Source organism: Perognathus longimembris, chromosome 5, assembly GCF_023159225.1.
Source record: "Perognathus longimembris pacificus isolate PPM17 chromosome 5, ASM2315922v1, whole genome shotgun sequence".
In the NCBI taxonomy this organism is placed as follows: domain Eukaryota; kingdom Metazoa; phylum Chordata; class Mammalia; order Rodentia; family Heteromyidae; genus Perognathus; species Perognathus longimembris.
In genome coordinates, this window is record NC_063165.1 from 37,895,858 (window position 1) to 37,910,872 (window position 15,015).

Genomic DNA, 15,015 nt, shown 5'->3' on the forward strand with positions numbered 1-15,015 from the left:
TCAACTTTTAAAAGACCTTTTGTTGTACCTTTTATAGAATGTTTTGGTATATTTTGTTCCTATTAGATGTACAAAGTTTTTATTTTTCTAGAAAGTTGGCATACATTGTTTAGCATAATTCCTTTTCATTCACTGAGTCCCTATATATAAGTGGAACCTACTAGCATTATTATTGTTTCAAATGCATTTATTATAGTTCTGAAATCTTCAGACAAAAACCCCAATGTTATTTTTGTGAGAAGGTTCTTTTAATATACCTCATCTTTCAAAGTAGAGATACTGCTGAGGAGGAGCAGATTAAAGAAGAAATGGAAAATAATGTAGAAAAATCAACCAGTGAAATGGTAAGACCAAGCTTAATTATCATTAACTTTTAACTTTTAGTAACTCTGTAATGGTAAATTATATATGAGGTTGTAATATTAAATCTAATTAACTTGTCAATAAAAATTCTAAAAAGTTACATTCCTACTTTTATAAATAAATTGATCACAACTAAATCTTCCATACATGTGTCAAGACACCAATTTTCACTGGAAATTAAAATTACTGAAATTTTAATTGATTCATCCAGAAACATATCTCAAACTAATGCTAATATACAATCTATCTAGGCTTGCTATATAGTTGTCAGTTAACTACTAAATGACTGTGCTCACTGTATAAATTCTAGTTCTTGAAGTTCCAAGACTACTGATTAATCATTACTGATTATTCTCTGATTGAACCATGATATTCTATTTTTGCTTAAAAATTACATTTTTAACTTTCTTTTTGTAGCTGAAATCATGCACAATTTTTCCCTTTCATTTTGACCTAGAAGTTCTAATAGTGAAGATAATAAAATTGAGGAAAATACTAACTTTAGAAACTACTCAATGAAACTTTTTAATAAATAATATTCTGTATGTATGTGTTTTCTTTGCATGTATATATGCTTGTGGTAAGTCAAAAGGCAAATAAAGGACTTGGGTGGTGTTGCTCAGTGTTAGTGTTCCCTAGTTTGGATTCATCCCAGCAAAGGAAAGAAAAAGAAAGGGGAAGGGAAGAGGAGGGGAGGGAAGAGAAAGAAAGAGAGGAGAGCATCTGGGAATATGGCCTAGTGGCAAGAGTGCTTGCCTCTCATACATGAAGCCCTAGGTTCGATTCCCCAGCACAACATATATAGAAAATGCCAGAAGTGGCACTGTGGCTCAAGTGGCAGAGTGCTAGCCTTGAGCAAAAAGAAGACAGGAACAGTGCTCAGACCCTGAGTTCAAGGCCCAGGACTGGCAAAAAAAAAAAAGACGAAAGAAGGAAGAGAGAGGAGAGAACAACAGAGGAGAATATAGGGAGGATAAAGGAAGGAAAACGGGACGGGGGAGGGGAATGAAAAGGGAGGAAGAGAGAAAAGGAAGAAAGAAGAGATTCTTAAAACTGAATCAATGGATGTCTTATAGGACAAACAGAAAAAGGACATACCTACTGATCTTATCCCTACTAACTTACTACTTGAAGTGAAGAAGTTATTGACTGCAATTAGTAGTCTACCTAAAGGTGTGGTTCCTCACCTTAAGAAGTTCCTACAAGAAGATTTTTCATTTCAGTCGATGCAGGTAACATAATTTGTTTATGGAACAGAAGTATAGTCCTCTACATCGGGTTTTTTTTTTTAACAACATAGGGTGGTCCTAAGGTATTTATCTTACTTTTTTTTAAAAGGGCTTCAGTGTCAACTTTTACTATAGATTTTTAAATTCACTAAATAGAATAAATTATAAATGGTGCTAACTTCTTAACAGTAATAGCAGGAATGCACTTCATAGCTTTGGACTATGTAGTCTAAAGTTTGTTTATTTTAATTCCACAAATACCTATAAATGTTCTATGGCGAAAGGAATACTTTTGCTTCCCTCATTCAGAAAATGTTGACAAAATTTTTCAAAAAAGTAAGATTAAAAATAATAAACAAAATTGTTTGATGTATGAGTAAATTAAATTTTCTAGAGTATAAGTTGGAAGTTTCATGTTAAAAATAGGTTTTCAGATGATAATTTGTGTTACCTTCCAACATAGCAAGGGAAGTATTTCTTAAATTAATGATATTTTTAAAATTAAAACAAGTGTCCCACTTTTCTATAACAGTTATTAGGTAGTCAGGACAAGACACTGTATTTGTTTGAAAAGGCTTCATTTGCCTTTTTGTGAAAAAATGCTCACTGATATTTCTCAAGAAACCAAATAAGAATTTTAACAAAATTAAAAATTCAAACTCTACAGTAATATACTGTATGGTCCAACTGCATTTGATCCTTTTTGAATCATATATAACCTAAAATTTTCATTCCACAAGGGTTAAGAAGGCCATTGCTAAAAGTATTGGACTTATGTATAATTATTACTTTGACTGAGATAATTTGTAGTGGTAGAAATGAATTCTAGCTTGAATTGAATAATGCCTCCATTTTCCTTTATGTATTTCTTTAATATATTGGAATTGACCTAGATACAACAAGAAACAAATTGGTAGCTTTGAATTCAGGGTCTGGGTGCTGTCTCTGAACTCTTTTGTTCAAGGCTAGCACTTCAGCACTTTGAGCCATGCCTCCAGTTCTGGTTTTCTGGTGGTTAAGTGGAGATAAGAATCTCACAGGAACTTTTCTGCCTGATCTGGCTTCAAACCACAATACTTAGATCTCAGCCTTCTGAGTAGCTAGGAATATAAGTGTGAGCAATTGACACCTAGCATATGTGTGTATGCATATACATATTTATATACACTGGAAAAGCAAGCCAAAAAATGTAATTTTTACTTTCCACACAGATTAGATATCATTAAATAAATAGTATCACTTAAGTCAAGAAACTATGATTACAAAGTTTATCTGGGTGGTATGAATTTTTAAAGCTATGTTTCTCTCTATTTTTCCAAATTTTCTACAAAGGGCACGCATTTTTGTATAATATAAATATTTGTAGATAACTGTTAGAGAATTTTAACTAAAATTATTTTCAACAGAGAGAAGTTACAGACAATAACCAGAATGGAGAAGAAACTGTTCCGGCTTTAACTTTGCGTTTTTTGATAATACAACTAGAAATAGCACTTAGGAACATCCAAGCTACAAATTATACTGTAAGTGTTTTTGCTTTGAAAGTTTGAATAGACTTAGGCAACACTTTTCAATGAGAAAACGCCATTGCTAATCTATTTGTATTTTCTGCTTTTCCTCTAGAGAAGGTTAAGTATAAATTTATAGTCTTTGCCTTGTGCTTTCTAACATGGCTAAGTCTTTGTAATAAATTTATTCTAATCTCCTTCCTACCAAAATTGTTCATCTTAAATTGACAGAAACTTGAATTATGAAAATTAGACTTTCTGATTTAAAAATGGGGAGTGTTCAACTTCAAACTGAAGTCAGACACAGAGAGGCAAATGCTGCATAATGTTGGTTATATGTGAAGTCAAAAATATTGGACTCATATTAAGTAGAGAGCAGAATGTTGGTAACTAGCGGTTAAGTGGGCTGGTTTGAGGCAATATTGGCCAAAGGATGTTTCACTTAAACAGAAAGAATAACTTCAATACATTATGGTGACAGTAGTTAATTGTAATGTATTTCATTTTTGAAAATGCTAAATGACTTAGTTCATGTCACAAGAAATGACACATTTATGAGGTTATACATATATAAACTTGGTTTCACAATGTACATATAATTCAAAACATCATGTTGTATATAAGTACATATAATTTTTATTTATTAACTTAAAAATGAAAGTTTCTATTGCCTCTTTTCTCCTAATTGTTAGTATCTTTTTTTCCCTTGACATTTCTAAAATAGGAACTTCTATTATAGATAAAATGATGAAATGTGACTTATGTGATTAAGGTCCAGTGATGACCTTAGAAATAATTAAAATAACCCGTATGGAAAGTGAATAAAAGGAAAAAAATCACTTCTTTACATAACTTGGGCCTTTAAAGTAAATTAGGTTTGCATGTATCTAGAATATGAATTATATTATCTTCAAAAAAAGAATAATCAGGCAGCATAAACAGTAGGCAGGACACCAAATTCCATATTATAATGGTGTACAAGGAAGTTTAAAAAAAATCCTATTCTTAGGTGTAGAGTTTTAAAGCTAATTACATAATTCTCAAAAGGAGGAAATGTTCTATGTGGACTTAAAAGTGCAATTAAAAGGAAGTTTGTAGTTATCCCATAACTTCTGGGGTACCACATACCTAGCTTTTCCCTCACTAAGATTTTATAATGTAGATTTCATTATAAAGTCTACATTAACAGTTGCCCATATCTTAAATATTTAAGTTAGATAACACTTTACACATGAATCTATAGATAAAAAATGGAAGATCTCACTCTGTCCATAGCATTTGTTGTAAGCATAATTGGGATTGTCATAAGTGAAATAGCCTACTTCTGTATCTAAATACATCTCTTTGTCCCTACAGACCATCAGGAGGGGCAAGACCACCTTTTAGGAGGCAGTTGTGGGTTGGAGGGTGGGTGAGGTATGTGCACCAGCATCTCTATCCACTTTGTTCTAATGCTTGGAATCGTCTTTGCTACGTTGGTTAAGACTGAGGAAAGGCATAGGCTTTAGGTTACCAGTGTAGTGCTTGCGTCATTATATTATCAGAGTGTTTTTTTTCTTTTTTGTTTGTTTGCTTTTTTTTACATTTGGGTTATAACATTAACACAATTCTGAATTCCATCTTGTTTTCAAGGATGTTTTTCTTACATTTTTCTGAGCCCACAGGCTTGGAATGAAGCTCTTTTTTTTTTTAAGAAAAAAGTTACAAAATAATCTCAGTGTTAGCATGAAAACACTTTTCTCCATATTTTTTAATTTTTAATTTTGATATAAGTATAGACTCACAAAATTACTACTATATAATACAAAAGAGAATATATAATACATAGAGAAATCTATGTGCCCTTTACCCGGTTCCCTCAATAAGTACATCTATAAACACTACAGTACATTATCTAAATTAGATATTGAAAGTGGCATAACTCTTATGTTAAAAGATTTAATAGAATGACTGCAGTCAAATTTATTTACTATGGAATAACATAGTAAACATACATAGACAATCATAAGGTAAAAGATGTGGAATCTGAAGGAATTTATTTGTAGGCCTATTTTTATGTTTTCTCATGATGATTCACATAGGGTAAACTGCCTCTTCTCCCATTCCTCAGCAACCAAAATGTAACAATGTGTGTGTAGTTTCAGTTCTGGATATGCCATTAGAGATTCAGTGTTTGCATTTTTACTGGTGCTTGGTTATTAGCTAGAAAAACTTTCTCTGTACTATGTACCAAAATTACAGACTATCAGAAGAATTTCTCAGATGTTCAGCATTAATTGTATTGTTTGAGCAACCAATGTAAGCAAAGTGAGCCAATTAGGCATAGGCACAGTTAGAGAAGAAAATCCAGAAAACTTTCAAGTATTAACTTTGTGGGCAAGCAGGGATAGCATTCTCAGGTGAACTTCATTAATTTTTATGAACATATATATATATGTATATGGATATATATATATAGTTTTGTGCCATTTTATCACAGTGTATATTTGTGTAACCACTCTAATAATCAAAATAAAAAAAAACTCTGTCATGTGTCCCTTGTCATGTTCACCACTTTTCCCCTCTTCCCATTTTCTCTTATCCTTAAGCAGTCATCATCTTAATAGTTTTACCTGAACTGTATTTTAATGAATGAAATATACACCTTTTAATTTTTCATTGACAAGCTTTATCCTTATAATAAGAAAGATTACATGTGGATAGTAAAGGATTTTGATTTGTGATCATATTTTTAAGGTGCTTTGTATATAGTTGGATACTCATTATTTTAAGTGTTTCCATTACTTAAAATATTACAAAATAAATGAGAGAATTTTTTGAAAAGATTGACAAATTTTGATTGCATGTGTTTTTATTTTCCTCAGTCAAATTGCTCTTCTGGATCAATTTACCAAATGCATTTCAAATGCTTCTCTAGTTATTGAATAATAGGTAGCAAAATATTTTTTTTATTATTTTCAATTATTAAGTAGCACAGGGTATTTAACTCTCTGTTACTAAAAAGTAGCTTGGTCTAAATTATTAACATTTTTTTCATTGTAGGCACATCAGATTAATATTGGTTATTATTTGACATTACTGTTTTTGTATGGGGTAGCACTCACTGAAAGAGGAAAGAAAGAGGTATGTGTTTTTTTGTTTTCAAAACCTTCTTTAAAAGTTGAAAGCATCAGGACTGGGACTATGGCCTAGTGGTAGAGTGCTTGCCTCGTATACATGAAGCCCTGGATTTAATTTCTCAGAACCACATATATAGAAAAAGCCAGAAGTGATGCTGTGGCTCAAGTGGTAGAGTGCTAGGCTTGAGCAAAAAGAAGCCAGGGACAGTGCTAAGGCCTTGAGTTCAAGCCCCAGGACTGGCAAAACAAACAAAAATGAAAGCATTGAGGGAGGGTAAACAATGCTTGAGAAGAAATGTATTCATTACTTAGGTAACTAACTCCTTGGTACATCAACTTTACCACAAATAAAATAAAGTTAAAAAAATTAAAAGTTTCCAGTTAGTTTTCTGTCCTATCCTTATAATACAGAGCAAACTAAAGATTGTTATAAAACTAAAAACACATAGGAAGCTATTAAAGCATCTAAGTTATAAGCTAATATTAACTTCATCTTTTTAAAGTATCCTTAATTTATCTTTAAAATGTTCATTATTTGTGTGAAACAAAAAGTTGTTTAGCTTTGTAAGTTGTTTTACATATGTAATATGCTTTAATATATTTTTTTAGTGTAGCTTAGTTTCTCTGGTGTTAATCTTACCATTTGGAAAAATATGAATTTTACTTTAATTTTTTTTCAATGTTAGTTTTAGGGCCAGAACTTAGGGCCTGGGCACTGTCCCTGAGCCTTTTTGCTCAAATCAGAGTGCTCTGTCACTTGAACCATACTTCCACTTCTAGCTTTGTGATGGTTAATTAGAGATAAAATTCTCCTAGCCTTTTCTACTCAGACTGGATTCAAACCACTATCTTTAGATCTCAGCCTCCTGAATGGCTAGGATTATATGTGTGAGCCATCCGCACCCAGCCTTCCTTAGTTTTTGAAACTTCGGTGAAGTACAAAAAATAAAAATCTTGAAGTTAACTGTTTTTTAATTTAACATTGTCTTTTTCATTTTATACTTCTCTTCCCAAATCTATACTCTTTAGTTGGTTTCAAAAGCTAAATATACAAATACTATTTGTTAGGTGAAGTAACATTTATATTATTTTTCATTTTAAATAATTTCCTGTAATACTAGCTTACTTTTAGAGAGATATGCTAGACAGTATTTTAAGCAAGGCCATGCAGCATTTTTTCTACTTTTATTTTAGAGTGAATAATGTAATTATGCCTGTTTCATTGTTTATTACTGAACATCTATTGGAACTGATCGAGATTTTTACTTTTAAATCCATATTGTTTGTGATCAAGATGGTACTTCCACGAAAGGAATTATATGCATGGTCAAGATATCTTACTTATTATTTCTTGGGGAAAAATGAGAAGAAAATTGCTGCGATTACAAAGAAAAATTAGGCCTGGTGTGGTGGCTCACATCATTTAATTTCAGCTTCTAAGAAGCTGGATAATAGGAGGATTGTGGTTTGAAACCAGCCCAAAGAAAAAGTGTGATGTCATCTTAACAAATAAGCTAGGTGTGTTGAGAAAGGTCTATAATTGTAGGTATGTGGGAGGCTTGGTAAGAGGATTCTAGTCTGAGACTGGTTAGGATAAATGGGGTCTTTATCTGAAACAAACAAACAAACAAACAAAAAAACCTAAAACAAGTGTTGGAGACGTGGCTCAAATAATAGAGCACTTGCCGAACAAGTACAAGCTCCTGTCCCCTACGTTCAAACACCAATACCACCAATACTAAAGTAAAAGAAAGAAAAAAATAAAAAAGGATAATGAAAAATTGAGTGCCCATACACATCAGAAAAACTTTTATTTCAACATGCTATTGCCAGATTTAGATATTTAACTAGTTGCTGTTATACTTTTATTTGGAAACATTTGTAGAAGAACTTAATTCTTGAAGGTCCGGAGACTTATGGAAACAACTATTTTAACATCAAGTACATTATCATTATGATCACACACAGGGATACTGAGATTTAGAAATACAAAATATCCAGTAGACTAGATTATCATTAAAAGCTGCCTTAGTTTCTTCAGCTTGGAAAATAATTGTTTATTATAAGCAGAATGTTTTTCACATAAACCAAATCTAGTTGTATGTTATTGCAGGATTATACAGAAGCTGAGAATAAATTTCTGGTGATGAAGATGGTGATCCAAGAAAATGACATTTGTGAAAATTTCATGTCTTTAGTTTATTTTGGACGTGGCTTGCTTCGGTGCTCTCAGAAGAGGTGAGGATTTTATTTATGGACACATCTTCATTCTCAACTGATAACATTGTAAAGTAAGAATCAAGCTTAAATACTGTTCCAAGGATCATGACACTTATACTCTTGGTCTATGCCTGTCTTCTTCTCCTCTTCTAAATGACAATTAATTAAAATATATTAATAATTTCAAAATAAATAACATTTATAAATATATCACATTTATATATGTGTATATATAACATAACATTTTTATAAGTAAAAATGTTAATTGGCCATGGCAGTAAGAAGCATCTAGTATTGACACTAGGAATATGGGCTTTGGAGTCTGCAGACACGAATTCAGACAAATTTTCTGTCACTCATCCTAAGGAAATACCATCAAGCACTGTTTTGTTTTCTTATCACTAAAATGTAACTAATAATAGTATACATGTCATTAGGATGTATAGGTAAATAACAGCAATTATTACAGAAAAAATGGAAACATTTAATAAATAAATGACTTCAGGCACTGGCGGCTCATGCCTGTAATCCTAACTACTCAGAAGGCTAGATCTGAAGATCACAGTTCAAAGCCAGCCCAGGCAGAAAAGCCCCCATGAGACTCTTATCTCCTGTGAACCACTCATAAACCACTGACACTGTGGCTCAGATGGTAGATCACTAGCCTTGAGCACAAAGAGGCTCAAGGACAGTGCCCAAGCCCTGAGTTCAAGCCCCACAACCAACCAAAAGAAAAAAAAAAAGAATAATTAAGTGGGATTAGGCATGTCTATAATCTCAGTTTATCAAGAAGCAGAGGGACCAAGAGTAGGAGCCGGAGTTTAAGTCCCATTATCACATGCACACACACAAATTCCTAGGCCCCTGGGAAATAGTTACAAGGATTAGGATTTGAAGTTAACCAAATATTAGATCAAAACAAAGCGCACAATCATGCATCTGTAATCTCAGCTACTTAGATCTTAGAGGTAGTAAGATCAGTTTGAGAGCAGCCTGGTAGAAAACACAAAACCACACTAAAAGCAAAGGGTTATGGTGCATGACTCAGGTGGTAGAATGCTTGACTAGCAAAAGTGAGAGCCAGTGATTCCAGCCCCAATTCCACCAAAACAAAACAAAAAACCAGTTTGTTTTTGTAACCAAAACAAATTAATGGTGATTGTAGTTATTAACATTGCTTCTAAGTTCTTTATAGGAAGAGACCTTTTAAAGAGTTGAAAGGGAGCTTGATATAATAGTGCTCACTTGTAATTACAGCTAACAGGTGGTAGGGACAGAAGGGTCAGGAATTTGTGTCCATCCTGGATGACATAGTGAATTTGAGGATAATGTAGATTACAAGACTACATCTCAAAATGAGCAAATAAAGAAAACACTTGAAAGGTCTAGTACTGGTATTACCTATTTTAAGACCAAAAAATTGTAGAGAAACCTATATAGATTACATGTTTACTTCCTATAAGGAAACTGTAGACTTTTTAGCATCATTCATTCATTTCATTTACTATTTATCATATTTCAGAGACTATGCTGGATGTTGGGAATATAATGGTTTATAAAATAGACTGCTTTTGTCCTCATGTTACATACAATGTGGTAAAAGATACAACTTTTAACCAAATAATTAAAATACTCAGTTATGAAATGTGATAAGTGATAAAAGACCATGAATAAAATATTAATAATCTAGAATATGAAGCAATCTAGGAATCTTCATTTCAGATCTCTGGGCCTATTCAGTCCTTATTAAAACCATGACTTCAGAATAATAGTCCTGTTTGTTGTATGTGTAATCTCTTTTGTGACTACATCCTGGGCCTCAGTTTCAGTATGTCTAGAGAAGGTGAAAATTTTAAATATTATAGTAGAGGCCTTCTAGCTTTTACAGAATTTCCTAGGTTGATAGTAGTGCCCAATAAGTCTATATATTTGCTCTTATTTTCAGTTTATTCCACCTTAAAGATTTACAACACAGTTAACAAGCCAACCAACTCTACAACCTAATTATCATTGGCCCCTTTTCACATACTGTTCATAATCTATTACCAACCCTTCCACTCGCATATAATCCTAGTTTGGAAGTCATGATATTCATATTTCATGTTTTGTTGGGAGGTTAAAACCACCCACCATACCACCAAAACTTAGGTTATTTGTTCCCTTATTGATAAACAGATTATGTAGTACCAGTCTCAACTCAGATAACCTTATCTTAATATATCTTGCAGATATAATGGAGGGTTGCTAGAATTTCACAAAAGCTTACAAGAAATAGGAGAGCCAAATGATCAGTGGTTTGACATAGATCCTTCAGAAGATGAAGATTTACCTACATCTTTCAAAGTAAGAAATTTTTTAAGAATAAAATTTTATTTGTAACTAATGAGACCCATCTTTGGAAGTACTGTTTAAACCAGTTCTATTGTGTTCCATAGCAAGCACATTCCTTAATTGATAGTTAATTTTTTATATAAAAAAAACAACCCAGATTTCATTACCTAGAGCACAGTATGAGTATAATTCAACAAAAGAAGTGAGGTAGTAGTGTCATCAGTTCTAGCCCAGTACTCTCAAATGAATGCCAAATATACTAACGTCAAAACACAAGTTAGCTTTGTATTTTATATATAAGTAAATGTATTTACTAATATTTACTAATTATATTTACTAATATTTTGCTTTTAACTTAAATTACAATGAACTAAACACTGTGCTCAGATTTCAACCCTTGCTGCCAGCCTCCCACCGAAAGACTGACAGAACTGAAAGGAGAAAATTTTAAAATTCCCAGACATAAGGACCATTGTGTTAATACCATTCTCAGTTATCAAAAGGCTATGCTAATATCTTTTGGCATCATCAGAATAGTCATGACTTTTACCTTGAGTTACTAAAGTAATTATTTTGCATATTTTTTAAAGTTTTGAATTTCTATACCTTTCTAAAGCAGTCCCTACTTTTCAGTGTTGTGCTCTTTTTACTTCCTCCTTTAAAATACTTCTATCATCCAAACTTTTTCATTGGATTTTTATTAAATGTGAAGTAATATGTATATGTAGTTTTTCATTAAGCATTAGAAGACAACATTAAGAGTTCTTGGACTGGGAATATGACCTAGTGATAGAGTGCATGCCTTGTATACAAGAAGCCTGGGTTCGATTCCTCAGCACCACATATATAGAAAAAGCCAGAAGTGGTGCTGAGGCTGAAGTGGTAGAGTGCTAGCCTTAAGCAAAAAGAAGCCAGGGATAGTGATCAGGCCCCAGAACTGGCCAAAATAAAAAAAAGTTCTTGCTCCATAATTTCCATAATTTCTGATCCCTACATGTAGCTCCATCCAAGCTCGTTGTCATTTTTATTTGAAATGCACACACACACACATATATATAAACATATATATGTTTATATACATATATATGTTTATATATGTATATATGTATATATATATAAGACCATTTAAAAAGTCTTAGGCATTATCTTGTCGTACTGGTATGGACCATGACAGTTTAGCTCTTATACGAAATCACCACACACACAAACACACACACACACAAACACGTGCATACACACACATATACATACCTTCCCCTTCTTACTTGTAATTTAAAGTATTTGTTAAATTGTTCTCATGCTGGGAATTTCCTGTACCTTCTATAATGTTTAGCATCCTGTGTCAATCTCTAGTTTTCCTCTTTAGATTTGTTCCAGTTTTTTGGTGGTACAACTCCTCTAGCAGTTTCTCTTGAGTGCTTGCTTGGAAAGTACATTTTTTTAATTCTTTCAAGTATCAAAGTTATGTGTTTTATTTATACATTGTCTTGATATAGAATTATGGATGGAAATTAAGTTTCCTTTATCTTAAAATACGTTTTTCTGGTGAATGAATGAAGGGGAGTTAATGCAGTCATAAATTGAATGTATATCCTACAGAATTAAGAAAATTGAAGAAAAGGGTGGGGCTAGAAGGAATGGGAGAGAATTATAAAAGAGATACATTGTTGGAGATATGTTGTATTCATGGGTTAGGAATATAGCCTAGTGGCAAGAGAGTTTACCTCCTATACATGAAGCCCTGGGTTAGATTCCTGTGTATAACATACATAGGAAAGGCCCTAAGTGGAGCTGTGTCTCAACAACTGGCAGAGTGCTAACCTTGAGCAAAAAGAAGCCAGGGACAGTGCTCAAGTCCTGAATTCAAGCTCCAGGACTAGCAAAAGAAAGGGGAAAAAAAAAAAAAGATACATTGTGTTCATAAACGCGTTTCTTGAATGGTTTAAACGTGTAAATATTTATATTTTTTCAACTTTTGATCTTAGAACTAGGGAAGTGAAAGGGAATATCAAAATCGAGAGACAAAGGATAAAAAGCCAAATGACTCTAAAAGCAATACTTGCAAAACCATTTGGTGTAAACCAACTGAACAACTCATGGGGGAGAGGGAGAGGGGGAGAGGGGAGGGGGAAATGAGGGAGGAGGTAACAAAACAATACAAGAAATGTACCCAAGGCGTAATGTATGAAACTGTAACCTCTCTGTACATCACTTCGACAATAAATAAGAAAAAAAAAAAGAAATTACAAGCCATTCTGATCTGTCTTTTATATGTGATCTGTTTTATCTTTTTTTTTTTTTTTTAAACCTGTCCTAGGTCTTAACTCGGGGCCTGAACACTGTCCCTGAGTTTCTTTGTGCTCAAATCTGGCATTGCCTCACTTGAGCCACAGCACCACTTCTGTTTGTTGTTGTTGTTTTTTCTAAGTTGTTTATTGAAGATAAGAGTTTCAAAGACTTTCCTGCCCAGGCTGGCTTTAAACTCCATTCTTCACATCTCAGCCTCCTGAGCAGCTAGAAATAATTACAGGCGTGATTCAGTCACCAGAGCCTGACTGTTTTCTTCCTGGGAATTTTAAAGTATATTTTGTCTGTCCCTAGTATCCTGAACTTGTAATTCTAGTTCCCTAGTATCCTGAACTTGTAATTCTAGTTCTTAGACAATCTCTTATAGAGTCATATATTTAGTAACTTCTTAATTTTTTTCTTTCTGGGGTGCTTATTATTTAGATTCTTTGCACACTAGAATAATTCTTAATGTTTATTGCTTTTGTATTTTCAATTTTTCATACTTTTGTATACCTTTCTCAATTTTGTCTTTCTGTACCTAGCTGATATTCATAAAATTAACAAGGGTGTTATTTTTAATTTTAGAGTATTTTTCGTATTTAAATATTAGTAGTGCCATTTGAAATTATGTGATCCTCTTGTAAAGGTAAAATATTAAGACCATTGTCTGATTGCCAAAGTTAGACATGATGTGTTTCATTCCCATTTAATCAGCATGTTAAAATGAAAAATTGAATTATACTTTGTATCTTCTTTTTTCCTTTTCATGTAATTTTAATTGTTACTGTAAAGGTGTGTACAGAGGAGCTACTGTTACATAAGTCAGATAGAGTGTTTTTCTTTTTGAACAATGTCACGCCTTCCAGTATCTGTCCCAATTTTCCCCTTCCATTTCTATCCACAAGTTGTATAGTTCATTTTCAACATAGTGTCTACCAAGTACTTACTGCTGGCTGCATTTGTTTACCTTTGTCCCACTATTGGAAACATACTTACATGTTTTCATACTGTACTTTTGTTTGTTGTGGCAGTAAATGACATATTTTGCCACTATCGTGTGTGGTTCACCTATCACAACTATGTCCAGTGGCCAATTCTGATATAGACTTCTTTCCTATCGCCATGTTTTTATCACTCAGTAAGGAAGCCATTGTTTCCAGTTTAGAGTCTTCCCATATTTTTTTACTTTGGATGTGGGAAATACGTTACTTTTAAAATATAATATAGGTAAATATGTATGTATACATGCATATATTATAACATTTACAATATAACATATATAATATAATGTGTATAGTTCCTTAAAAAAGGAATATATCAAAACATTTTATTTATATAAACATTGGAAGCATTACTACTGTCCCAATGTATTATTAATTCATAAGAAATCTTTTATTTTTCAAATCTAGGATCTTCTCAATGATTTTATCAAGACAACTGAAAATAATATAATGAAACAGACCATTTGTAGTTATCTAGATTGTGAGAGATCTTGTGAAGCTGACATTTTAAAGAACACCAATTATAAGGTAAAATTATCTTAGTAATTCTAAAATGTAATTAAAAGAATTAAACTTAGTTAAAATTATTAGTTGAAAAGTTGTTAAACTGTCTGAAAACTTAGTTTCAGAGTAATCATGTATATTCTATGAAACAATAAAATTGGCTTTAATAAAGTTTTTATAGAATTCACGTTTCTAAAGTTATGACTTCTGTTTCTTCAATAATGTAATGAAAATCATCTGTTTTTTTTCCTGATACTTAGAAATGTGTAATTGCATTTTATAAGAATAAAGCTCATCACTTTTCAGGATTTAAGTTACTAAATAAATTATTATTATTTCTTACCTGGGCCTTTGAGTAGAAGGAAATTAAACAATGATACTTCTGATTGTTCTGGTCTCTGTAGATCAAATTAGATCTCTGGCTCAATCAGAATATGACTATGTAAAATCA

At 32.4% G+C, this 15,015-nt stretch overlaps 1 protein-coding gene across 7 annotated transcripts in view; it reads left to right on the plus strand.

The window, feature by feature from the left end:
- The window catches only part of Dzip3 (DAZ interacting zinc finger protein 3), a 76,785-nt gene that overhangs the window by 13,761 nt on the left and 48,009 nt on the right, over positions 1 to 15,015 (plus strand). For 6 of the 7 annotated variants that reach the window (XM_048346570.1, XM_048346566.1, XM_048346571.1 and 3 more), the window contains exons 3-9: positions 272 to 344; positions 1,440 to 1,595; positions 2,999 to 3,115; positions 6,143 to 6,223; positions 8,333 to 8,457; positions 10,668 to 10,782; positions 14,469 to 14,588. In XM_048346570.1, the coding sequence (XP_048202527.1) occupies positions 272 to 344; positions 1,440 to 1,595; positions 2,999 to 3,115; positions 6,143 to 6,223; positions 8,333 to 8,457; positions 10,668 to 10,782; positions 14,469 to 14,588 (787 nt within the window). The remainder of the gene's footprint in view (positions 1 to 271; positions 345 to 1,439; positions 1,596 to 2,998; positions 3,116 to 6,142; positions 6,224 to 8,332; positions 8,458 to 10,667; positions 10,783 to 14,468; positions 14,589 to 15,015) is intronic. The other variant, XM_048346567.1, reaches the window with a different exon arrangement.